Source organism: Colobus angolensis, unplaced genomic scaffold (assembly GCF_000951035.1).
Source record: "Colobus angolensis palliatus isolate OR3802 unplaced genomic scaffold, Cang.pa_1.0 Scaffold136, whole genome shotgun sequence".
Taxonomy (NCBI): domain Eukaryota; kingdom Metazoa; phylum Chordata; class Mammalia; order Primates; family Cercopithecidae; genus Colobus; species Colobus angolensis.
Genome location: NW_012114444.1, coordinates 5,010,687 through 5,037,999, shown reverse-complemented (window position 1 = coordinate 5,037,999; position 27,313 = coordinate 5,010,687). Strand labels below are relative to the sequence as shown.

Below are 27,313 nucleotides of genomic sequence, written 5' to 3'. Positions count from 1 at the left end.
GGGGAGGGGACGCGGGACGCGGGGACCGGGGTCCCGGCCGGGCACGAGGCGCTGGGGGACGACCCCTCCTGGATCCCTTGCCCTTGGCCGTTGCGGGTGGCCAGGATGCCCGCTGCGCCCCCAGCCACAGAGGTGGGCGCCTCGGGTCTACCCCGCTGCAGCAAAGTCGCCAGAGTCTCTGCCTAAACAAGGGCAGTGTCCGCAGGCTCAGAAGTGCTGGCGTTGGGTTAGGCAGTCTGTGGTTTGGAATTCCCTTCTGCCAGTTGCAGGAGCCTGTGCGCATGGCATTTGACCTTAATGCGCCTCAGTTTCTGCATCTGTAAAATGGGGGTGATCCAATACCTGCGTCTTGGGGGCAGCAGTTGGGATCATACGGACAGCGCTGGTCACTCAAGGGAGGGCTCTCTGCTTGTTCGCTCTTCTTCCCCAGGGAGGGCCGTGGGCCTCCACCCATGTGGGTTGGCCCCTGGCCCCCTGCTGGGCAGACATCAGGCCCCGGAGAGGGTCCAGCTGCAGTTCAATGGATGGGATCTAGGAAGAGGGGCCTGAGGAATCCAGAAAATGGCCAGGGCCCCAGCTGGGCCAGGAAAGAGGAGTTGAGGATGGGGAGGGGCCTCAGGCCTCCTGGTGACAAGGCTAGAGTGTTGCCTGTGCTCAGTGACCATGGGTGCATGAGTACCAGGTGTCCAGCAGGCAGAACCCAGAGTGGGGTGGAGGAGAGCTAGGTCAGTGTTTCCGCGCTTGGTGAGGATACCGGGGGCACTTATTACAGATTGTTCCAGGGGCCCCACCCAGGCCTGCCCCTTACAATCTCCTGGGAGAATCTGTGTTTTTAACCAAAGCACCAGGAAACTCTGGGATCAGGCCATTCGGGAAACTCTGGTTTAGATCCATCAGTGGTTCTTTTCAGTGCTCGAAACGGGTTGATGCTGCTTTCCCTTGAAGACATTTCTGGTTGTCACACCTGGGGGAACGCCACTGGCACCCAGTGGGCAGAAGCCAGGGACACTGCTAAGCATCCTGCACTGCCAGGAGCCCTCCTTCCCCTCAAGGCGATAATAGTGTAGTCCACAGACTAGTGCTGGGGTTGTTAAACCCTGAGATACAGGGAAACGTGGAGTCACAAAGTCAAGAAGGGGGGACACGGGGATTTGGGGGACACTTGAGAGCCCACTATCTGCCAGGCCTTCCGTGTGCCCTTGGAGGAGAAGCTCGTGGCAGAAGCTTAGCCCAGGCACAGAGGACGGGCAGCTGAATCCACTCATCAGGAATATTGAGCACCTACTGAGTGCCAGTCCCTGTGCTGAGCTCCCAGGGTGGAGTCGGAAAAGAGAAGGAGATGAGGCCCTTCTCGGGTGTCCCCCTCTAATGGGACAGAAATTCCTCCCCCAGTGCCTGCACAGAGTAGGTGCCCACGAGTGTCAGTGTCCTCCCCTAAAGCATCCCTGTTTTTGGCAATGCGTGAGTACTAAGCACAGTGAGGCGTATTCTGGGTTGGATTTTGGGAAAGGGCGTTGCCAGTCCTAACCTTCAGCAGCTTGGCAGTGTGTTCACGGCCACCAGGAGCCCATGTTCTGCCTGCAGTAATTACGCAACTCCTCACCTGTTCCTTGTGCTCCTCAGTCGTTGGGCATTTTTAAAATAGTTCTGCGGCCTCTGTCTAGGCCTTGATGGATGGATGGCAGGGCTCAGCCACTGCTGACCCACTTTCCCCAAGGAGAAAACGGAATATTTTGTCAGTGGGTCAGCAAATCATTATTCATCATTGAAAATGCTTCAGACACTGATCTAGATGCTGAGATGCTGCGGGGAGCAGGGAGGCCTCGAGGTGAGAATTCGCTTGGTGGCGCTGGGGAGCAGGAGAGCAGTTGAGGCTGGAAGCCCATGAGCTGGGGGACTGGAAGGAGCTGAGGCTGGGGAGGTGGCCCATGGGCCTTGGCCTCCATCATAAGCCCCTAGGGGTTTTACATGTGCAACCTGAGGCCACTGGCAGGTTCTAGGCTGAGGAATTGCATGTCCCTCAGTGTTTGAGACAAAGCTCCTCGCGGCTGCTGTGTGGCTGCAGGTTTATTTGGAGGCTGTGGCAGCAGGGGAGTTGCCAGCTGCTTGGAGGACAGGAGGGTACCTCAGAGATGGAGAAAGTGGGAAGCACTGGGGCATTTCAGTGGCAGGGCTGATAGGACCCGCTCATGACTTGGGCACCCTAAATCCAGGATGCCATGCAGGTCTGGGGTCTGAGCACCAGGTGGATGGTGGTGCTGTTGATGGAGGTGTGGAAGGCTTGGTGGGGGAGGAGGGAGACTGGTGGGGGGCTTCTGCAGTGCATACCTTCACTTTCTGTGGAGAGGGGAGGTCTGGGAGAGGAAGCACGCATTCCGTACCAACCATGTTAATTTGGAGGGGCCGTGTACCCTGGGCCATTGCATGTCTGAGTCTGGAGCTTGGGTCGGTGGTTGGTCTGGAGGCTCCAATCTGAGATTCATCAGAATGAGGCTGGCACTTAAAGGAGGTCACTTGGGAGGGGCTGAGGCAGAGGGTGTGGCTGGGTTTCTTGGTTTCAACATTGCATATCAACGTTGAGTCAGATAGGACCCAGTCCAAACGCCACGTTTTGGTTTGCAGCAAGGGTCCTGGCACCCAAGGAAGAACCAGGCTGTGTGCCCACAACTCTTTGGGCACTCTGATTCCAGACCTCGAGAAGGTCCCTTTGTCTTCGTTCCTTTTGGAACCAGGAGGATCTGCCCAGCTGCCACCTGAAGCTCGGCTTCCCTGATTTGTGTGGCTACTTCCTGGAGCTTGCTTGGGAACCTTAACTCTCACCCTTAAAGGGGTAAAGTGCTATTTCTGGGGCCAGGGCTGCATTACTTTAGGAACAAATTAACCACTCATTCTTCCAGACTTCGAAGTCTGATTTCGAAGCGCTGACTCGTAGTGGGTTATTTCTGCACTAAATGAGATTTTTTTTTTTTTCCCTATTAAACATTTTTTTTTGAAGGGAAAGGCGTGATCGATGATATCATGACATGTCCCAGCTGATGCTCATTAAAAGTTGTGGCTTTAGGGGCTGCAAAAGACAGTTTGAAATTTAATGCCTTGTTTCCTTGGCTCAGCTCAGAGTTGGGGCTGGGCAAGGCTCCCTGAAGGCAATAACTCTAAAGACCCGGATTGGGTCTGGAGTTGCCCAATTCTTTTGAAATCTTAATGACAACCAGCTGGACTTAGCAGGCTTTTCTGGTAGCAAGTGACTGAAATGGACTAGACACACAGAAGCAAAGGGCCATCTGTTAATTCAGGAAACGGGGTGTCTGTAGCTCCAGCTAGCCTCTCCTTGTCTGTCCCGGACTCAGGCTTGGTCATGTCACTGGCCCTTGAACCACTTACTGGAGTGAGGGAGTGGGGAGGACTGGACGGCTGAGACCCAGCTCACTGTCTCCTCCAGTCCAGAAATGGAGCTGGCATCCCTGCCATAACCAGCCTGAGACTTCCAGCAGGATCACAGAAGGAGATAGGTGCTGGGATCACAAACTCCAGCATGGCAGTGCAAGGCTCACCTGACCTGCAAAACCCGCCGTGCATTGCAAATCACCCTGCAGCCTTCAGTTTTCTTTCCTGTGACCAATGGGTGCTTGGAGGCAAAAGGCAGTCGTGATGTCCTGGCAGCTGGAGAAGGCCCTGGGAGAGGTGTGACCCAGCTACACATCTTCCTTTCTCTCCTTTCCCCGCAGGGTGCTCAGGGTACACCTGTGAGAGCCAAGAACCTCCCCACAGCCAGTGGCCCCTCAGGTCTGCTTCTCCTTCACCTGCTCCGAATCTCACATTTTTCTCACCACTTATCCCAAATCCCCACGCAGCTGTCACCCCATTACCAGACTGCTGTCTGCTGGTGAACTTTGCTGATGACCAAGCTGATTGCTCTGTTTTTGTTTGAAGGGAAAGGAGTGATCCCCAATCTTTCGAAATGGCCTAGGACCGGGCGCAGTGGCTCACACCTGTAATCCCAGCACTTTGGGAGGCTGAGGCGGGCAGATCACGAGGTCAGGAGATCGAGACCATCCTGGCTAACATGGTGAAACCCCGTCTCTACTAAAGATGCAAAAAAAATTAGCTGGGTGTGGTGGCGGGCGCCTGTAGTCCCAGCTACACGGGAGGCTGAGGCAGGAGAATGGCATGAACCCAGGAGGCGGAATTTGCAGTGAGCTGAGATCACACCACTGCACTCCAGGCTGGGTGACAGAGCGAAACTCCGTCTGAAAAAAAAAAAAAAAAGGCCTACCCTGTACTTGGGACTCCATAAATATTTTATTGGATGAATGAATAATATAGTCTCCAACTCAGGGGATAAGTTTTTCTGGAAAAAAAATTACTCAAACACATACACGTATATATTTAATTACACTAGCACATCATGAATACATCCTCCAAGTGAGAAATTGAAAACTTTGCAAATAAGGCTCAAATCCCTCTGGAACATGAATCCCCCCCACCCTTCGCCCTTCCCCAGGGAAGCCACTGTTACCATTCATGGCGTTTCCCACCAGACTTTCTTGACATAAGCGTGTGCTTTTTAAAGAAATGGCATCACACAGCACTTCTTGTTGTGAAGCTGTTTCCATTCTGCAGTATGTCTTGGAGATTTATCTGGCTTCATAGGTTCTGTCTAATTGCTTTAGAATATTCCATGGTTGTTTTTGCCTTTCTGCTATCGATGGCCATGGAGGACCTTCTCAGATCCTGTCACAGGCTGTGCTGCAGGGGCCAACCTGCATGAGGCGCTGGACGCACCTGTACAAGCATTTCTCGGTAAGGCACATCCTAAGAATGGAACTCCTGGGGCTTAGGATGAATGCATTTTAAATTTAGCCTGCTATTGCTAGACTGTTTCCCATAGTGGCTGTGTCACTCCCAACAGCAGTGTGGAAGGTACCCGTTTCTCTCACCAGCACTTGATACATTCACATTCTGAAATTTTGCCAATCCTCCAGAGAAGTGCAAATTACATTGTTTAATTTGCATTGCCGTGATTGCTTGAGAGTTTTTCTTATGTGACTTGGCCATTTGGATTTCACTCTCTGAGCGTTGCCTCTTCATTTACTTTGCCCTCTTTTTCCAGGGGTCGTTCGTGTTTTTCCGAGTGGTTTGTGAGTGCCGTTGATCTGGTCTGGAACCCGATCCTCTGCCGGATGCAAATATTCGTGTCCTGTCTGTTATGTGTCTTTTCACTTTGTTTATGGTGTTCTTGGTTGAATAGAAGCTTTTAGTTCTGATGTGGTAAAATGTATCCAGCTTTTTCTTTGTTTTTGCTTTTTGTGTCTTAAGTAACCTTTTTCTGCCTCAAGTTTAGAGTGAACAGCTTTTCTCAGTGTAGCAGAGAGGGTCCTGGTTTTAGCTCTGAAAGTCCTGCACCCCAAGAAGTCCTCAGCCCGGGGCTTACCAGGATGGCTACTCAAAAACACATCCCTCCACGTTTCCTTTTGAGTCTTGTATAGCTTTTTCTTTGCATTTATTTTTCTTATCTACTATAACGTGTGTGAATGAATAGTATGAGGTCGAATACAGGGTTTTAATAAGGATTACAGGAGTCACTGGGTTTAACCCAGGGATCTGTTGATTCTGGTGGGGATTCCTAGCCCTGAGTGAGTTGAGTAGAGGGAGGAAAGGTGGTCCGGGGTTGGGGGCAGTTGCGGTCAATTTACTTTACCCCTGACTGTGAAGTGGACCATGGCTTCCAAACCAAAACTCAGAGCAGGTTTTGGGCAAGAATTGGTCTGATCTGGTAGCCTACATGGTTTTATTGATTTGATTGACAATTGGCTTTTCCCATCATTGCTATGAGTCCCAGGTTGACAATTTTCCAAGCAAGGATCAGCTGTGTGGAGCAATTTGGCTGCTCCTTCTCGCAGCCTGGCTGCTTTCCCAGGGCCGGCCCCAGGAGGGAGGCTCCCTGCGTGCCTGCCTACACGAGCAGCCTCGGACTGACTCTCAACAAGCCTAGGGTGCTGGCTTTCCCAGAACCCTCCTCTGATTCGGGATTTCTACCAAACTTCGGTAGCGGTTTATTTTAAGGAAAAACAACAATACACATCCCTTGCATAGGACTCCTAGCCTGGGCCGGGGCTGGCTGGGATGTGGGGATGAGAAGACTGGGGGTCTGGCCTTCTCTGGGCTGGCCCGGGTCTGCGTTGTGGGCTTTGTGTTGGGCAGGGGGAGTTGCCCGGTGACCTTGTGGCCTAGATTACCTGGAGCAATGTCGATTTTGTGTATTACGATATTTTCTGGAAAGCTACTTAGGTGCACCAGTCACCAGGGAGGGTTCACGCGTGGACCTGTGGAAGGCCTTTCCTGGAGGGAATTCAGCAGCTCTTGGGCCTCACACTGCGAAGTGGGCCAGACTGGGGGGCTCTCTATGGAAGGTTCCTGGGCCAGGCATTTTAGTCACAAACTGTGTGGGCCAAAGGAAACACAAGTGAGCGAGTGGGCAAGAAGGTGTCGTGCTGATGCCCGTGTGTGCAACAGGGCAGCCCTGACTCAGTGCCTCAGTGCCTTGGGTGGTGCTCTTAAGGACAAATGTGTGTGAACGTGCATGAGAGTGTGAGGCTGTACAAGAGAGCGCATGCCTGTGTGTGCCTGATTGTGTGTGTATGCATGTGTTTTCGAGGCTGTGCAAGAGTGTGTATGTGCCTGCGTGTGAATGTGTGTGAGGGTGTGAAGCTGTGATGTGTTCACGTGCCTGTGTATGTTTGTGTGTGTGAGGGTTGAAGCTGTGCAGGTGTGTGCGTGCCTGTGTATGCATGTGTGTGAGGGTGTGAAGCTGTGCATGAGGGTGTGTGAAGGTGTGCATGAGCATTACATGCACAAGTGTGTGCATGAGCAAGTGTGTGCATGCGTGTGTGCGTTCATGAGTGTATGTGTGCATGCGTGTGTGCGTGCATGAGTGCATGTGTGCATGCATATATGGATGCTCTCTCTCTCAGCCTAGAGTGCCAGCCTCAGCACAGCCCTGCTCTGACCAGAGGCTTAGGAGGTCCTCCAGCCCCCAGCCCTTAACCCTCCATCTAAGCCAGTCCTCCACCTTCACTCCCCGGCCTTCACCCGGGCTGCTCCTCCTGCCGGAAGGCTCCTGGCCTCCTGTGGAGTGTACCCAGCTGTCAAGGCCCAGCAGTGAGACCTCGTCTGTGAAGCCTCTCACCCCCCATTCTGGGGTGATCTTTTCCCCCTGTAAACTCTTACTGTCCAAATCTCTTCTTCATATAGGGATACCAGTCAGATTGGATTGGCACTCCCACCCCCTCAGCAGCCTCATTTTAATGTAATCATCCCTTTAAAAAACGCCTTCTCCAAATATTGCATTCTGTGTCACTGGCGATCAAAACTTCAACATATACATATTAGGGGGAATACAGTTCAGCCCCTGACAGCTGGGAGCTCGGCTAGGGCCATGAGCTGGGCCTTGGGTCCTTTCCACTCTGGCTTTTGCATAGGCAGCTTGAGGTGCAGAAGTGAGCAACCCGAGAGAAACACACTCAAGTTCTGTCACCGCTTATGATCTGGCTTTGGATCACAGTCTCACTCCTGCCTTAGAGTCGGCCTCCCCTGACTCAGGGTGCGGTTGGCGTGAACCCACCTGTCAGCGGGAGGCTGCAAAGCCACACTGCGAGAAGAACGTATGAGGTTGGAGGTGATGTTGTGGCCATTTTTGGGGAAAATCCCCCAAAATGTGACTGCATTGGGAGGGACCCTCAGATGCTTGTGCCTGGTTTCTGGCAGATTTCCCCCCAGGCACGTTTCTCTTTGCTGGATGTGCTTTGCCTGCGGTTGCTATAAATCACAGTTGTGAGTACAGCTGCAGCCGAGTCCTGTGAGTTCTCTAGTGAATCACTCAACCTGGGGTGGTCATGAGCCCCCAGCACAATAATCATCCTGTTCACTCTCTCGTTAATGATCCATCTTCTCCACCAAAGGTAAACCCAGGGTAGCAGTGACTGGCTCATTTTTGTGTGCAGGGCATGCACCCCGTGCCTGGCACCTAGCAGGTGTGCTGTAAGTTCTGTGTCCAACGGAGAGCGTGATGGGGAGGCGATGGTGGGGAGGTGGGGTTGGTGGCAGGGAGGCCTCCTCTCCTCATCCCCGTGCAGAGGCCCTTCTTGCGGCTCACAGTAGTTTCTTCAAGTAGTGTCGCTCTGACATTGAGCTTTTCACTTCTCCCTAAAGGAGAGCCATTTAGCAAAAAGAATCTCCTAATTTAGCAACATTATCTCTCTGAAATTACAGGAAGTGGGCATGTGGCCTCTTTGCGTGAGTCTCTCAGCGGTGGAAGCTGGCTCTTCCTCCTGAAAACATGTCATATTTTTAGACCGTCTTGAATGATTTACACACCTTTTCTACAAGCAGACCTGGAGATGGGAATGTGCAGGCCTGCCTGGACGTCTTCTCCAATACCCACCCTGTGTGTTCATGCTGTCGCCTGACAGGTGCCCTTGGTAGCACTTCTTCATCCAAGCCTCCATCCAGGTGGCCTGCCCTGGCCTGCTCTGTGGTCAATCTGCCTCCTGGAGGCCGGTACAGACTCCCTGCCTCCCTCACATTGCACATTTGGACCTAAGTTCATTGCCACTCACCCAGAGGGCAAACACTAAAAATAGACTCTCTTCACTGCATGAGGTTTCTAATACAAGCTAAGGACTATGTCTCTCCACTTACAAGTATCCGAAACAGCTGTATGAACTGCACGTTATCCATCTTCCGTGACTAAATCCTCTTAACAACCCTAATTCACTCTAATTCCGGTAACCAAGGCGCTCCTGCACTCGAGGCTTGGTGCATGTTTCGATTTTTATTTTAATGGCTTTGCTATCTGTGCCTTTTCCTATAATCCATGAGAAATCATGATAAATTAACTCCATTATTTTTTTATGGTTTGGTTAAACATTGCGATAATAAAAAATAAGGAAATATTACTCTTATTTGTAGATTAATGTGATTTCCGACCTAGAGTATTGTGGTCACGGGTGACAGTGCAGAATGCTGTACACTGATCATTTGCGTTGTTTGCTTGGGAGTCACTGCAGTGGGCGATTGGAAAGCAGCCACCCTGCAGTCACTGTGCAGGGACAGTGATAGCCACACCAGCCAGGACCTGTCCTCAGTCCTGCTCACTCATCTACACATCTTTGTGGGAGGTGGGCTCTACCTGGTGTGACCTCATTTGACAGGTGAGGAAAACCAAGGCTGAAAGGGATGGAGTAACGTGCCCAAGGTTACAGCTGGTGAGCTGAATTTGAGCCTGGACAGTCTGCTGGATTCTTGGTCGTTCTGTGATCATGTCTCTCATGAACCTGGATTTATATTGTATCCCTTTGGTTCTGGAAAGCGTCTGACAGCAGGTCAGTGCTTGTTGTTACTGCCTGCTTTGGAAGCCCTTAAAAGATGCCCCAACTCTGGCTGTCCCTGTGCGATGCCTGTCTTGGAAATGAGCAGGCTGCTGACTTAAAAGAGCCTTTCTCTGCAGAAGGGATGTGGTGCCCCACAGGTGGGACCCCGTGTGCCCTACAGGTGGACACTGGGGTGGTTCTCTCCACCTGTCCTCATCTGTGGCTTGTTCCCTTCGTTGAAGTCTTTAGTTGATGTTGGATATGAGCACACCTTTCTTCTGAGGATCGTCTAAGCAGGGTGGAGGAGATGTAGGTAGCACAGAGGTGGAAGAAGGACCCTTGGGGCCAGGAGGCAGGAGTGGGGTGTCCCCAACTCTGCCCCGGGTCCCAGTGTGACCTTGTACATGTTCACCCTTCTCTGAGCCTGACTTTCCTCGTGGATAGAATGTGATTCCCAAACCAGTGTTCACAGCTGGTCAGGAGGATCACAGGAGAGATGTCTATCGCTGCCAGAACAATTTACCACCAACTCAGCAGCTAAAGCAACACTGATTTATTGCTACACACAGCCTGTGGGTCAGGGGTGCAGGTGGGCTTTCCTGCTTCCCTCTCTGGGTCTCCGAAGCGCTGTGCTCTTTGCCAGACGCTCTGGGAGATAATTCACTTCCTGCTTGTTCTGGTGGTTGTCAGAATTCAGTTCCTTGAGGCTGTAGGACTGAGGTGCCTATTTTCTTGCTGGTTGTCTACTGGAGCCGGGGCTGGGGCTGGGGCTGGGGCTAGGGCTGGGGCCCGGGTCAATTTGGTTATCAGCTCCAGAGGCCGCTGCCTTACCTGGCTCATGTCCACCTTCAAGGCCAGGAAGGGTGGCTGAATCCTCTCAGCCTTCAAATCTCTCCTCCCTCCCTTCCACCCTGTCCACTCCTGCCTTCCCCTCTGCTTCCTAAGTGATTCCATGAGGCCCATCGGGTCTTCCAGGTTCATCTCCATATCATCAGGTCTCCTGATTATAACCCTGATACAAGCTGCAAAGGCCTTCACATTGGTGCCTGCATTGGTGTTTGATCAGGTCACCGGGGGTCGGGAGTCCTGAGGAAATGAATGGCTCTCCAATTCTGCTCTCCGTACTGTGGATATGTGGCTGAGGGCTGCTTGAAGGAACCTCACAGTGGCTGAGGGCTGCTTGGAGGAACCTCACAGTGGCTGAGGGCTGCTTGGAGGAACCTCACAGTAAAACAAACAACCTCTCACTTACACAGCACATAAACTCCTATGTGAGAGTCTGATTTGTAGCACTAATAGTGCACAGGAAGTTTTTTCATTCATTACAGATTTAGCTGCAGGAGGCTTTTGATAAAAAGACTTGGTTGAATATTATTAAAGTGAATATAGTTAAAACAGATCTGGGATCCGCCCCCTTGCTCAGCATTTCTGTCAGCCCTGTCCCATCCCCGCTGCCCCATCTCTCCCTGTCCGATGCTGCAGCCCCGCACCCCTGGTCCCCGGGGCCATCTCTGCTGTTGCCCACTTTTTCGTCTATCTGGTGGCCCCAGTGCCCTTCCAGGAGAAGTCAATCTGCTCTCAGCTCTTCCTGGCTGGAGACCCTCCCAGGTTTCCTGTTTCTCCCAGGATAAAATCCATACTTCCACTCCTGCTGGGTCAAGTCCTGAGGTCAAAGGTCCAAAGGTCAAGTCCTTTGAGTCCTGAGGCCTGTCCCCATCCTCAGCCTCCCGCCATCTCCCAGTACTGCCCCACCCCACACCCCTGGCTGCTTCTCAGCCCCTCCAACTGCCCTGTGCTTGCTAGTCTTGCCCCTACCACCCCCAACCCCCGTGGCCTGGCCCCCATGCCTGGCACAGGCGCTGTGCTCAGTGAATACTGGTTGAATGAGTGAGCACAAGAATTGATGAATGAGAGACTCAAATGATCAAATATAAAGCAGGGCCTGCATCTCAGGGACACGCCTCCCGCCTGGCGAGTCTGCGGCCTTCAGGCCCGTTGCTGAATGAAGGCTCCATTTCCCATCTTTGCTGTGAGTCCCAGGTTTCCATGGGAGCAGAACCTGCCTACCTTGTTCTAATGTCTGCACCTTCACTCCCAGCTGCTGATGGCCCACCGGGGCCCATCCCCAGGAACAGGGAGGCTCCCTGTATGCCGCAGTGTGTAGACTCACAGATCCCCCCCAAGTAGCAATTGAAAAGAACTGGCAGGGTGTGTGACACCAAACTGCAGCCTGAAGTACCAGGTGTAATCTTTGTCGCACCCCAAGCTGTGGGATGGCAGAGCCCTCTGCCAAATAGAGAAGTGAATGTTATTCCCCCGTAGGCTTTGGAAAACCCTTGCACTATTATTAATATCTCAGAGCGAAGGCTGGTGAGGGCGCCAGAATTGAATTGCCTACATAATTGCTTTCCCCAAATGCGAAATCCCGATGGACCCACCAGCTTCAGTGTGCACGTCGGTTTTAATGAATGGTGGGCGCCAGGAGAGATCACAGCTTCTGTGCAAACACAGACAGCCGTCACTATTTATAGGTTTGTACAGGCTGATTCTTGGGATCATCATTGCTACGGCTGTAGAACGTATGATCTATATTTAAAGCACTACCTATAAGCCTAGTGCTATGGATTTTCTGTAATTTATAGCTCAGGCTACGAGGCTGCTTTTGAATTGTTACTCTGTAAAGTACTTAATCTAGAGTTGCTGCAATGGGGTGCTGGTGGCGTGAATCTGCACTGTGGTGAGTCCCTAAGCTCCATGGACTCTGCTGGGAAAAGAAACAACTCTCTTAAGTGTATAAATCCAGTAAACATAGGAAATGTACACATTGAATTGGCAGAAGGAGAACATGTTTGGGTGACAAAGGGCATTATTTAAACATGAACGATCTTCCTTTAAAAGTTAAAGAAGAAAACACCTAACAGTGTGCACAACAATGCTAATTCTAGAAGAGGGTTATAGATTTGCTCTTTTATTTATTATTAACATTCTAATTATATAAGTATCTCATGAGCTCCTCCTCCTGGCAAAAATGAAAGCATTTTGAGTAGGGGCACAGGGAGCTCGGACGGTTGCCATCCTGGAGTCCAGGCCCTTCTCTCCACTTCTGTAGGCAGCTGTTTTACCACGGAGGACAGAGATGCCCAGAATATCCGCCCTGTGCTTCTGTAGTCATATGTGTCTGTGGGAAATATGTGGTACTGGTGAGTGTATATGCACTCATGTGTGCACATGTGTGCGTGCGTGTGATTGTGTTCACCATGAGTGATTATGGCATTGTTATGTTATTCTGTCGTGTCCTAGGCCAGGAAATAAGAGCTCCAATGATGTTAGACTACGAAGATCTTTTGCAGTAAAAAGAGGCTGCTGAGTGGTATTCGCTAGTGTGGATATGCCACAGGGCAGCCATTCTGCTGTGAGGGACAATTAGGTTGTTTCCACTTGATCGGCCTCATGCATACCTTCCTGTGTTTGGGGTTTCTCTGGAGTAGATGACAAGAACTGGATGAGCTGAGATAGGACATTTTCTATTTGGGCAGATGCAGCCAGTCGTCCTGATTGCTGGTTTCAGTCCCACCTGCATTTGCAGTGCCTGTTTCACCACCTCTTCACCAGCATTTGGTGTTAGACTTTCAACTTTGCCTGTTTGTTTGTTTATTCTTTCCTTCACTGGGGACGGGGGATAGAGCCTGGTGGTTAAGAAGGAGGCCTGAGGGGACAGATCCATGCCAGGCCTCCTGCTCCCTGGATCTGTGGCCTCCAGGAGCTCTGCTGGTTCCTGTCTCAGACTTTGTGGGCTGCAACAACAAAATCTCTTAGACGGATAATTTGGAAACAGCAGAAATTTATTGCTCACTGTCCTGCAGGCTGTGAAGTCCAAGATCAAGGTGCTGGCAGATTTGCTGTCCGGTGAGTGCCGGTTCCTCAGAGATGGTTCCTTGCTGCTACATCCTCACAAGAGAAAGATGTACACAGGGCTGCCTGGACCCTCTTTTATAAGGCACTCACCATTGATGAGGGTGGGGCCCTCATGACCTAATCGCTGTCATCCCTGAGTGCTGCGCTGTCCTGTGCAGGACCCATGTCCCATATGTGCCAGTTGAAATTTATTTTAATGTTAAATGAACTAAAATGAAATGAAATTAAAAATTCAGGTCCTCTGCAGCACGCACCACATTTTAAGCACTCTCAACAGTCGTGGCTTCCATGATGGGCAGTGCCACATACAGCATCTTCATTCCTGTAGAACATTCTAGTGCATAGTGCAGTGGCCAGGGATGAGGCAGCCTCCCCAGCAACTTGCACCAGCCCAAGCCTGCCCTTGACAGGGCTCTGGCCATTCTTGTCCCTCGCATGGACGCATCTCATCCTCTCTGAAGGCCCCTGCTCCTCCCTCCAGGCTGAGCCATCACAGTCCCTCCCACAGGGCCCCAGTGCTTCAGTTCCCCACTTCTGGTGGCTCCCGTCAGCATCCACTTCACAGGTCTCCACCCGGGCAAGGCTCCTCACTCATCTCCCTGCACCAGCTCTGGTCTTGGCCTCCACATCTTCCCGAGTGACACCATGCAGGGAACTTGATGGGTATTTTAGGGTACAGATGAGGAAGCTGAGGCCTCAGGAAGACAGCTGACTCGTTTTTGGGTAAAGTGGACCAGAGACCACTTTGGGGCACCAGCAACTCCAACTCCTCATCACGGGAGCCGGGGCGAATTCCTTTCTTTAGGGGATTCTGCCTTCTTTTTCCCCCAGTGCAGTGCCATTGGGGGAGAGCTCATGGCTGATCTCGCCCATCGAGACCATGAGCTCCATTGTGACTCCATTTCTGCAAAGCTCTCCAGACCCTTCGCCCATGGCATCGGGAGAACTGTGAATGTTAAAGGGCCGAGGGTGTCACTGCAGAAACTCTGGGGCTCCCTGCAGCAGGGCCAAGGCCTCTGTTACTTCATTTTGTGTTGTTTTTCTATAAAGTGATAGATGTATATGGTAAAAATATAAAGAATACAGTAGGATATATGGCAAAAATCAGCTTCTCTCACCCCTCAACTCTCCAGGCCTCTGGGTCTTCTCTGGCTGCTCCCAGAGAAGTGCCGTCACTCTAAGAAGTCACCAGTGTTGCCTCTGAATCCTTCTGGAAGGTCTACACAAAACTTTTGTGCACAGTTTTTGAAATACACATACACACACAGACACAACATTCCCATTCTGTGTATGCTCCCGCACACCTTGATATTTCTTTTAACAGTATATCACAGCAGTTGCTGTATATGAGCCTACAAATGTCTTCCAAGCAGATCCCATCTCAGGGCCTTTGTGTGTTCTGTTCCCCATGCCTGGCATGCCCTTTCCTTAGAGAGCCCTGTACCTAGGGCTGATTCCCTTATTCCGTTCAAGACTTTGCACCAGTATTTCTAAACCACGACCCTTCTTTCTTTCTAAGACCAGTGTTAGGTTCACAGCAAAACCCAGAGGAAGGTACAGTGATATTCCATAGACCCCCGTGCCCACATGCATGGCCCCACACGTTATCAACATCCCCCACCAGAGCAGTACATCTGTTAGAACTGATGCACCTACGTGGACTCAGGAACATCACCTGCAGTCCGTGGTTACATTAGGGTGTGTTCTTGGTGATGTACATTCACTCATTCTTTAGACCAGTTTGTTCATTTTTTAAAGACGAAATCACTCAATTTTCAGACAAATTTATAATGACACCTACCCCTCATTATAGTATCATACAGATACTGCCCTAAAAATCCTCTGTGCTCTGCCTATTCATTCCTCTCTTCCTTCTCTGCAACCCCTGGCATCCACTCATCTTTTTATTGTCTCCATAATCTTGCCTTTTTCAAGAATAGCATAGAGTGGGAATCATACAGCGTGTGGCCTTTTCGGATCGGCTTCTGAATGTGCACTTACATTTCCTCCATATCATTTCATGGCTTTATAGCTCATTTTCTTTGTACTGAATAATATTCCAATATCTGGATCTACCATAGTCTGTCTATTCACCTGCTGAAGGACATCTTGGTTGCTTCCGAATTTTGACAATTATGAATAACGTTGCTATAAAAAAATCCATGTACAGGTTTTTGTGTAGATATGAGTTTTCGACTTCTTTGTCAAAAGATATGATATGATTTTCTTTATCAATGAAAATTGCCAAAGAAGGCGATTTCTGGATCGTGTGGTAAGGTGATTTTTAGTTTTGTACGAAACCACCAAGCTGTCTTCCAAAGTAGCTGTACCATTTGGCATTGTCAGGAGCAGTGAATGCGAATGAGAGTTCCTGTTGCTCCACGTTCTCGCTAGCATTTGGTATTGTCAGTGTTCTGGATTTTGGCCATTCCAATGGGTGTGCAATGGTCTCTCGTTGTGGTTTCAGTTTGCGTTTCTCTAATGGCATAAGGTTTGGAGCATCTTCTCATGTACTATTTAGCATCTGTAGGTTATTTTGGTGAGATGGTCTATTCAGGATTTTGGCCCATTTTTAAATCAAATTGTTCATTCTCTTGTTGAGTTTCAAGAGTTCTTTGTATATTTTGGGTAACAGTCCTTTATTAGGTATGTCTTTTACAAATATTTTCTCCCAGTCTTCAGCTTCTCTTTTCAATCTCTTGACAGTGCTGTACAAAGTAGACATTTTTTTTATTTTAATGAAGTCCAGTATATCAATTCTTTCTTTCAAGGATGATGCCGTAATATTGTATCTAAAAGGTCCTCACAAAACATAAGGTTTTCTAGACTTTTCTCCTATGTTACCTTCTAGGAGTTTTACATTTTTTGTTTTACATTTAGTTCTATGATACATTTTGAATTAATTTTTGTGAAGGGTATAAGGCCTATGTCTAGATTCAGTTATTTTTTGCATGTGGATGTCCACCTGTTTGAGAACATTTGTTGAAAAGACTTTCTTTTCTCCATTATATCATCTTGGATCCTTTGTCAAAAATCACTTGACTATATTCATGTGGATCAATTCCTGAGCTCCCTATTCAGTTCCACTGATTTATTTGCCTGTTTTTCTGCCAGTATCACACTGTCTTGATTAATGCAGCTTTATAGTAAGTCTTAAAGTCAGGAATGCCAGTCCTTCAACTTTGTTCTTCTCCTTCAACAATGTGTTGGGTATTCTAGGCCTTTTGCCTCTCCATATAAACCTTAGGTTCAGTTTGTGAATAGTCACAACTGATTTTGACTGAGATTGCATTGAATTTATGGATCAAATAGAGAAGAACTGACATCTTGACAGTATTGAGCAGACTTCCCATCCATGAACATGGATTCTCTCCCCACTTATTTGGTTCTTTGATTTCTTTCATCACAGTTTTGTAATTTTCCTCAGATCTTACACATATTTTGTTAGATGTATACCTAGGTATTTTATTTTTGGGGGTGACTTGCTTGTTGCTGGTTTATAGAAAGAGATTAACTTCTGTATGTTATCCTTGTATCTTGCAACCTTGCTATAATAATTTATTAGTTTCAGGGGGCTTTTTGGTAGAGTTTTTTTTTTTTAATTTTCTACATAGATTTTCGTGTCATTTGTGAACAAAGACAGTTTTATTTCTTCCTTCCTAATCTAGGTAGTTTTTTTTTTTTCCTTTTCCTGTCTTATGGCATTAGTTGAACTTGAACAATGTTGAATAGACACACAATGTTGAAAACCTGAGTTTTGTCAGATTGTGTCTTTCAAGGAGTTGGGTCATTTCATCTAGGCCATCAAATTCGTGGACATAGAATTATTCAGAGAATTCGTCATTATCCTTTTAATGTTCATAGGATCTGCAATGTGTGTTCCCTCTTTCATTTCTGATATTAGTAACTTGTGTCCTCTCACTTATGTTCTTAGTCTAGCTACAGACTTAACAATTTTGTTGATTTATTTCAAAGTACCAGTTTTTGGTTTGATTGATTTTCTATTTTGAATTTCATTGATTTATGCTCTAATTTTTAATATTTTTGTATCTCCTCGCTTTGGATTTAATTTGCTCTCCTTTTTCTAGTTTACTAAGGTAGAACCTTAGATAACTGATTTTAGATCTTTTTCTTTTCTAGTATATACATTCAATGTTACAAATTTCACTCTAAACATTGCTCTCACTGCACTCACAAATTTTCATAAGTTGTGTTTTATTTTTGTTTAGTCCAAAATATTTTTAAATTTCATTCAAGATTTCTTCTTTAACCTGTGTGGCGCATGAAGTGTGTTGTTCAAGCTCCATGTTTTGAGATTTTCCAGTTATCTTTTTGTTATTGATTTCTAGTTCAATTTCACTGTGGCCCGAGAGCAGATATTGTGTGATTTCTTTTAAATTTATTAACGTGCCGGGCATGGTGGCTCACACCTGTAATACCAGCACTTTGGGAGGCCAAGGCGGGCAGATCACGAGGTCAGGAGTTCGAGACCAGCCTGTCCAATATGGTGAAACCCCATCTCTACTGAAAAAATACAAAACTTACCGGTCGTGGTGGTGGGCGCCTGTAGTCCCAGCTACTCAGGTTGTTGAGGCAGGAGAATGGCTTGAACCTGGGAGGCGGAGGTTGCAGTGAGCTGAGATCATGCCACCACACTCCAGCCTCTCAAAAATAAAAATAATAAATAAATAAATTTGTTAATGTGAATTTTGTGTCCCAGAATGTGGTCTATCCTGGTGAATATTTCATGTAAGCTTGAGAAGAGTGGGTATTCCACTGTTGTTGGATGAAGTGGTTTATAGATGTCTGTTACATCCAGTTGATTGATGGTGCTATTGAGTTCAACTCTGTCGTTACTGATTTTCTGCTTGAGGGTCTGTTCATTTATGATAGAGGGGTGTTGCCGTCAACAACTTTAATCACGCATTCATCTGTTTTTTTCTTTGAAGTTCTGTCAATTTTTGCCTCATGGATTTTGACGTCTGTCATTAGGTGCGTACATGTTAAGGATTGTTATGTCTTTTTGGAAAATTGACTCCTTTATCATTATATAACGCCCTTTGTTGTCCCTGGTAGCTTCTCTTGCCCTGAAGTCTGCTCTGCCTTTCTTCTTTACTTTACTTTTAATTTTTACTCTTAATTGTAAGATTCATGTTGAAAAGTGCACATACCATAAGCATTCACCTTGATGGATTTTCACCAAGTGAACACACCTCTGTAGGCAGAACCCAGTTCAAGAAACAGAACATAACCTGGATCCCAGAGCCCCCTGTGTCCCCTCTTAACAAAATCCCTCCTCCATGGGTAGCTATTCTCTGCAGTCTAACACCATCAAGTAGTGTTGTCTGGTTTTTATTTTTCTTAGTTTTCTTTCTTCAGACAGAGCTCACTCTGTTGCCCAGGCTGGAGTGCAGTGGCATGATCTTGGCTCACTGCAACCTCCACCTCCTAGATTCAAGCGATTCTCCTGGCTCAGTCTCCTGAGTAACTGGGACTACAGGCACACAGTACCATGCCTGGCTAATTTTTTTGTGTGTATATTTTTAGTGGAGACAGGGTTTCACCATGTTGACCAGGCTGGTCTTGAACTTCGGACCTCAAGAGATCTGTCCACCTTGGCCTTCCAAAGTGCTAGGTTATAGGCATGAGCCACTATGCCTGGCCCTGGTCTTGAACTTTCTGTAAATGGAATAAAATAGAGCATAGTCTTCTTTAACGGAATATTGTGATACGCAGGTTTTTGTCTGGTTAATTTCACTGTTGTATGGTATTTCATTTTGTGAATATAGCACAATTTAATGCCTGTTCAAATTCTTAGGTTAAAAATTTCAAAAACGTTTTATTGTCTGATAATTATCTTTGATTTGGATGAGTTATTCTGCATGTGACACCTCTGGACACTGGCATGCATAGTTTGTGCATCTGCTGAGCAAATTCCTCTGTGTCCTTCCGAAGGTCTGCACAGCTGGGCGGTGGTGTATTTTTGCATCTGTTTTGTGTACTGCTTGATTGCCAGTGCCTGGTGCATAGCAGATACTCAACAAATATAGGTCACGTGCAGGTACCAACGCAAGGCCATTTCCTGGAGCTTCCCTGAGCTTCCCAGCCTGGCCAGTGGCTCTCCACACTCCTACCTCTCCATGCTGTGATGGTGTCGGGCATGCCTTACCCCTTCACCATGCAAACTGGGCCAGGCCATCCCATGCCTGGCAGCACACAGGACAGGACCTGGTGTGGTTTCAGTGTTTGGTGCATGTTTGTTGAGCAAATGTCTTCTTTGTAAGCCAGGGTTGCTGGTAGAGATTTTGGTGGGTTAGGGAGGCCAGAGGGATGAGCTGGAGCTGGTGTTACGGAAAGAATGTAGGAGTCCTTTTCTGTCCTGTTGCTAACCCTTGTTAAATACCCTGTCTGAGCCTCAACTTCATCGTTTGTAAAAAGAGGATGATTAGTCCAACCTCACAAGATTATAAATCAATGCATGCAAGGTCCTTGGTAAGCTCTAGGCTCTACAAAAATGCTGTCATCAGTAATCTTGTTACCTCCTCCTCTTCCTTTCATACTTCCTCCTCCTGTATCATCATCAAGTCAGTGACTTTTCAGGGAACCCAACAAAAGCATGAGGTTCTTGCCTGTGTGAGTTGGGGTATATTTGATGCAATAATAGCCTGAGCTCTGGAGCTGACGACATGGGATCCAGTCCTGGCTTTGCAGGTTTGTGACCTGGGGCAGGTACTTAAGAACTTTGCCTCTCATTTTTCTCATTCGCTAAATGGGACAATCACAGTTCTACCTGATTTGGGTAGTTTCGGCATTAACCAAGTCAATCATTGTAAAGTTTTTAGAACAATGACTGGCACATGGTAAGAGCTAAGTGTTAAGTAAATGACAACCCAACCATCAGAGGCCTATGCCAGCAGGATGTTTGGCCCCTTTACAAGAGATCAGGGAGGAGACAGGTGTAGGTCTTCCTCTGCTGTTAGCGTTTCATCCTCGTTTGTGTCACTCCAGGGTCACAGGCTGGCTGCTGCAGTTCCAGGCCCCACAGGGCACTCCAGGGCAGGAAGCAGGAATGCAGTCAGGACTGCAAACTGCACCTGCAATGGTGACAAATGCTTTTTCTGTAAGTGGCTCTCTCTGTCTATCAGCAATCTTTCCCAGAGGCCCCAGAAGCCTGTTCTTCTCCTTTCATTAGCTAGAGTTGGAACATGCAGTGTCTGTCACTGCATGGGGGGACCCAGGATGGAGGAAAAGTCACCTGGAGGTCTATAGCTGTGTGCTGTCAACATACAAGGTGGGTCAGTGGCCCATGACACAAGAGTGCAGGGGCCAGTGCGGCTGCTTTCCGCCTTCCCTGTCAAAAGCCTCCCAGCCCCGGGTTGTGTTTCTCTGCTCTCGGTTCTGTCTTCCATCTCTGCTGCCTCATAGGCCCCTCTCCCAGTCACCTGGATGTGCTGGGGGCACAGAAGGAGAATATCAAAGGGCAGATGGTCTCGCACAAGGACCTTTTTGTTCTGCTAATGGTGAAAGCATATTGAGGGATTCTGTGTGCTGTGTCAAATGCCCAAACCCTGTAAGGTAGGTTCTGTTCTTCTCACTTACACCCCGAGGCTCAGCGGGGCCGCACAGTCAGAAAATGTTGGGACCCGATCTTGTGCCTGGCTCTGTGGCCCCTGCCCTAGACAGCTTGAGTGGACTTGACCCTAAGGAGGGCTGGGCACATCTCCAGGAAGCCATGGAATGCCCACACCACATTTTTTCAGGGCAACTCTGGCTACCAATGCCTTTCAGGGCAGAGGCCAGGAATGGCAAAATCAGGGATTTGGTTCTAGAAGAGCTGGGTGTGTTGTTTTTAAAAAGCCTTGGTTGGCATGGCATTGAGCACCACTCTGGGTGGTCTATGGTCACAGCTCTAGGTACAGAGTCCCTCAAGGATGTGGTCAAAGGTGCAGGAAGTGAAGTTCAAGGTTATGTCGTCAAGCCAGGTCCAAGGACCATTCCCACCCGCCACTACTTCAGGTGTTGTTTTCCCAGGTGCCCAGCAGAGGGCGCAGCTGCCCACCTAACGAACCTGGCCTCCGCCAGAGTGGTGGTTTTGCCTTCATCTTTTCTTGGGTCCTGGAACTCCCACACTGGTATTTTGCCTTCTTGTTTCTCTTTAGATGGTTCCCTATGAGTTTAGCCTGAGACGGTGGCTTGAGCAGTTCTTCTTAAGCATTTGAAGTTTGCTGAATGAGTTATTTTTACATTAAGGGTGAAGAAGGGTTCCCTGGAGCCCCAGAGAGGAAACCAGATTGTCCTGGGGGACTGAGGCAGCAGAGGGAGGGTGAGCCCCTCAGTCCCACAAAGCCTGGAGACACCTTGGACCGTGGGGAGGCTGAGCCTTCACTCCTAGAGCAGGGCAGTTGCCTGGCTAGGTTCTGCCATGCACATTCATTCATTTATGCATCAATGGATATTTATGTACTGGGAGACTACGACCTCCCAGGCACATTCTTGGGTGAACAAACACAACAAAAATCCCTGTGCCTGTGGAGCTGACATTGCCACCATCCAGGTCCTTGGCCCATCAGCTCCTCCAGGGGCCTTCAAGGCTGCCAGGGCCCTAGGAAAGCAGTTGATAGCATAAGAAAACTGCAGAACTGAGCTAACCGTCTAAGTGCCTGCAGGAAGTAGCCTCAGGCCAGTGGTTGATTTCAATTTACAACCCCATTGCGATGCACTCTGGATGCCTTAAAAGTGTGTTCGGTTGGATTGGAATGGCCCTTCAGAAGTTGGGTTTACCTGGAGCTGGAGCCCCACGGTGGGTGGGTCTCAGGAGAACCACCACCACGGTTGGTTTAACAGCTGCCCTTTGAGCCATGGAAAGGCTACGATGGAACCGTGACCATGCTCATTTGCAACTGGTATGAGTATGTGCCCTTCCATTGCCTGCCCTGATCAAGTAGATGGTGCCTGTGAGTATCGATGGTTGTTGAGCCAGGGCAGCAGACTCTTCCACATCACCCCAAAGGCTGCTTGTCAAATGGGGCTCCTCCTCTTTTCTGCCTCATCCCTCCCTAATCTGATCCTCCCCACCCAGGAAATAGCATCACACCCACCCTGTTGTCAATATCAGACTTGATGGTTACCTCAGTTCTACCCCCTCATAAATGGTTAATTAGACAGCAAAAAAAAAAAAAAAAAAATCCTGGAGGTATTCTTGGCTTCTCTCTCTAGTCCCCCATAGCTCATTCATCGCAAACCTGTGGGAGCCACCTTCAGAGGACACTGAGTCCAACCTGTTGGGCGCCTCTGACTATCCCTGCTGGGCCAGGCTGCTGCCATCACCCACCAGGATGATTTCCAGCCTCCTAGTCCATCCTGCTGCTTCCTCCCTTGCCCCATGTGTCCCTTCTCTAACAGCAGCCAGAAGGATGCTCTGGAGACCCACCACTGCCTCAGTGGCTTTCTACCATCCTTGGAACAAAATCAGGTTCTTCCTGAGGTTCATGAGATGTTGCATGGTCTGGGTCATCACCTCTCTGTGACTGCAGACCCTTGCTCTAGCCTCTTTGCAGGAACTTCAGGGCTCCATGCTGCTCCCACTTCACGGTCTTTGCTCAGGCTGTTCCCTCTGCCCGGGGCACCCTTCCTCGCTTGCATGTCCAGTTGGCTTCCATTGGCCCTCGCACTTCCAGAGCATCGCTTCTTCAAAACAGGTTTCCTCTCTGCTCCAGATGAGGCATTTTGCACTCTATACTCCTTGAAATTGATTGATCCATTGATTCATATTAGTCAATCTTGTCTTCTGTGCTAGACCTCAAGCTCCACAAAGCCAATGTGCAATCATGTCTCGTTCATGGTGGTGTTCCTGGCAAAGTGCCTGTTTGGGCACAGAATAGATGCTTAGGAAATGTTGGATGGTTGGATGCATCCATTGGTCTGTACCTGCTTTAAGAATGAGACCAACTTGGGAGGTGTGTGGAGGTGGAGTTGGTCTTGGGGTACCATTCTTCACCACTCCCTAATGAGCAGGGGTACCTCATACATGCACTGTGTGTTGGAGGGAGTCTGCCATCCCTGAGCCACCTTTGCAGTGATGTGCTCCCTGGCTGCCCCTGGGCAGAGGAAACTACCTTTGCCTTTGCAGTTTTGTGAGTTTTGAAGGGGACTTGGGCAAATTGGACTGACTTTGTCCCACCTTTGTGGTTCTTCAGGGAGTGGTGTTGGCTTATCAGGGCTGCCCTGAGTCAGGAAATGGCTTTGGATTTTCTGACCAAGGCGATCAAGGAGCAGAAGGAGGGCCCCTCGATGATCTGGAATCTGGGTGGAGACGGAGGGTTTCAGTGTGATTATGCCCACCAGGGCAAGAAGCAGAACCCAATCCTCCAAATTCAAAGCTCAGCCTAGTGCCTCTATGTGCTTTTTTTTTTTAAAAGCTTTATTGAAAGAATTTACATACCATTAAGTTTATGCATTTAAAGTATAAAATTCAGTGGTTTTTAGTATATATACAGAGTTATAAAACCATCACCATAATCTAATTTTAGAACATTTAGAACATTTCTAGCGCTCAAAAAAGAAACTCTGTAGCCATTAGCAGTCAGCCCTTCTCTTCCCCCACTCCCCATCCTCAGCATCCACAGATCTGCTTTCTGATTTGATGGGCATTGCATATAACTGGGTTCATGTGGCATGTGGCCTTTTGTCACTGGGTTCTTTTACTTGTGTAATGTTTTCCAGGTTCATCTGCATTATGGCACGTGTCAGCTCATCCCTCCTTTGCATGGCTGCATATTGTCCTACAGTAACAATGGACCACATTTTATTTACCCATTTATCAGTCCATGGACGTTTGGGTTCTTCGTAATTTTTTGGCCATTATGAAGCTTTGTTCATTCCAATAGGATTTCTGCAGTGGCCCCCTCCAAATCCGTGCCTTGCCAGGGATCTTGTTGAGGAGGGACAGTTGGTGACTTTCACTGAAACCTCTTGAGGGTCCTCAGGCTGGAAACCCTCCTCCAAACAGATGCCTTTCGCACACCATGGGGGCCAGATCCTCACAGGGTTCAAGCCAGTCATGGTCTGGAGATGACTGGCTTTGAAGGCCAAAGTCTCTCCTGCAGGCAATTTACCTGGAGACCTTATTATTTTCCATTGATCAGTAGAGGTGGGATTGCTAACTTTTGTTAAATTTAGAACTATTTTTAGTGTCGAACTCAAAGCCAAAGAATAATATAATGAACAGCTCCATCTCTACCTACCTTTAACAAACCACAGTGCTTTGCTAAAATATATACTTTTAAGAAATAAAACCTGGTTGCATCTCATCTTCCGCTTCCCCACTCCGTGTGGGCTCCTGAGCTCAAATGCCAAGTCTTACCCTTTTACATGTTTTTAACCCTCATCCATACACAGTTTGGTGGAGTAGGTGAATGCGTGCTGCAGTGTAAACCATCTGAAGGGACTAGGGATAATTTCTGGTGGCGCACGGACAAGGCAATAACATTGGCTTAGATAGAAAGTTCCTTCTGGTAACATTAAGGAGGATGTCTCTATTCGGTGCCTGCCTAGCTGACCTCCTCTCTCACCCTTGGGGCCTTTTTAACCACACAGGAGCCAGCTCAGGCCAAGAGTGGACTCAGGTATTGAGTTAGCGCTGTGGTCCTTCCCACCAATGCCAGTCAGCGAGGCTGTGCTCCATCAGTCCTATTGAAGGCTTCCTTTAACATGCATGTCGGCCTGGTGTGGAGGTGCACACCTGTACTCCCAAGTACTCGGAAGGCTGAGGTGGGAGGATTGTTTGAGCCCAGGAGTTCGAGGCTGTAGTGCACTGTGATTGCCCCTGTGAATAGCCACTGCACTAAAAAAAAGAAAAAGAAAAAGAAAAAGAAAAGAAAGAAAGGAACAACAAAAAAAAGAGAGTGAGAGAAAGAAAAGAAAAATGTGTTTAGGTGCAAAAAGTTGGTTTAAAGACAGATCTTAATGGAAGGATAGGTTTTAAATAGGGAAGGCTAAAAAACGTAGGGGTGGTTGGCAAATGACAGACAGCTGGAGACCTCTGGTATGAACTTTCTCCTCTCCCCCACCTATAGCCAGTCTCTGGCCTCTATCCCTTCCTACCCATCACCACCATCTCTGCACCTGCCACGGCTGGGTCAGCTGCAGGCTTCCTTCCAATGGAACTGAACTGTCTCAGGTGTTCACTCACCCAGACTCGGAAGGGGCCCAAGGCATGGTTGGGGGGCAAGGATTCAGAAACCTTCCCGTGGGGCCGGTACCCGTGTGTCAGGAGAGCCCCTGGGGACTTGGAGTGGGAGGTATTGGAGAGACCCTGGGCCAGGAGCATTGGCTGTGGTCCAGCTCTTCCATGTGCTGGCTTGTGACTTGGGCAAGAGTGCTCACCTCTCGAAGTTGCCCTCATCTCAAAAGTGGAGACCACAGAAGCTCTCACCTACCAGGGCAGTTGTAGGAAGGAATGAGGTCCCCATGCAAAATGCCCAGTCCAAGGCTGGCAGGCCACGTCACCATCCAGCCAGCACATTTTTATGTGGATAAAACGTATCTATTCCCAGCAGTTTCCCACCAGTTTCCTCTTTGTTTCCTGGTCTTAATTGCCAACTGTAATTAAATGATTATTTGGGCATCTTATTAGTGTGTTGGTGACCATTCTTGGCTTCACCCTCCCCCTTTCCCGGAAGACTCAAGGAGTTGGGGCGTCTCTGTGTTTGTGCACTGCTAGGTCGCTAATGCCTGGTGTGGTGCCTGGCACACACTTGACTCTGCACATAGTCTGAATGAATGAACGAGTCCTTTCTTTAGAGGTGACTGATGCTGCTGAAGTAGCTGCTGCTAAAAGCCCAAAGCTCTGTATGGAGTGAACATCCACTTTATTCCTCCTCCCCACCACCACTCCGCTCAGTTCTGTCCTTGGCACTTAACCGGGATTTTGTCCACACTGCCAGCGCTCACACTGCACTCCCAGGCCCTGCTGTAGGTGCTAATCTGATGGGGGCAGCCTCAGGGAGGGCTCTGTCCCCAACAGGAGGACCCTTGGTGAGCAACTCTCCCTGCTTCTCCCCCCGCCCCCGCCCCAGTTCCAGCACCTGCAAAGGGGACTTGGATCGGGGCTGCCCCATGGGGTTGTTTGAGAAACTGAAATGGGGGTGTCCTCCCCCAGGTGTCTCTGTGGCCCTTAAATCCTGATGTCTGTTGAAATGCCTCCTCCTCTGGGCACCTTCCAGGACCAGGCCAGGTGACAGCACTATTCCAGCCCTCTCTCTACCCTTTCCTGGACTTTCTTCCTTCCCTGCCCTGGCTGGGGAAGCAGCAGCTGCCTGCCTGTGTTCACCCCACACCACGGCCGGGTTGTGAGATTTGCTCCTTAGCACCCTGGAGGACACCTCTGTGAGATCTCTGAGTGGCAGCCCTAGGTGGTGCCGCCTCCCTTGCCTGGCCCCTCCGGTTCCTAAGGGCGTCTGAGGAAAAGCCTTATTGGAAAGCGCCCGTGCCCTCCTCCCTCTCCCTCCCTGGCAGGGAGGAGGGTTCAGAGCGAGGGTTCGGAGTGTCGTGTGGGGGTTCCCTAGCAGGCCCAGGCCAGGTGGTTGCGGAGAAGAAGCCTCAGGTCGCTCCCCTCCGGTGCCGGGGTGGGCGCGTCGGGACCCTCTGGCCTCCGCGTCCCAGGAGAGGAAGGACCAGGGAAACCAGCTGCCTGCAGCTGCTGGGGGATTTAGGGGCCCTCAGGGTTCCTTTTTGTCCGGGAGGGGAGGAAACGGGACTAGGAAGCTTTCTTGTTTCTAGAGCACAGGTTGGTGGGGTGGGCGGCTCCTAACCCGGGGTCCAGCCCCGCCTCCCCCACCCCGGCGCGCGGTCCAGGTATGCGCGACCCCTCCCTGTGGCCACGCGCCTTCTCACGCCCCTCTCCCGTGACGTCATGCTCCTCTCGCGCGGCATGATGGGAGAATCCTAATGTTTTCCAACAGATGCTCCAAGAACAGCTTTCAGATTAAAGCAATTGCAAGAGCAAAGATTCTTCTTTCTCCCTTTTTTTT

At 49.2% G+C, this 27,313-nt stretch overlaps 1 protein-coding gene across 1 annotated transcript in view; it reads left to right on the top strand.

Moving 5' to 3' along the window:
- Positions 1 to 1,543: 1,543 nt before the first annotated feature.
- Positions 1,544 to 27,313, top strand: part of PHACTR3 (phosphatase and actin regulator 3) — a 271,728-nt gene continuing 245,958 nt past the window's right edge. Inside the window, exon 1 of the mRNA XM_011934507.1 lies at positions 1,544 to 1,828. Coding sequence (XP_011789897.1) covers positions 1,675 to 1,828 — 154 coding nt within the window. The 5' untranslated portion in view covers positions 1,544 to 1,674. The remainder of the gene's footprint in view (positions 1,829 to 27,313) is intronic.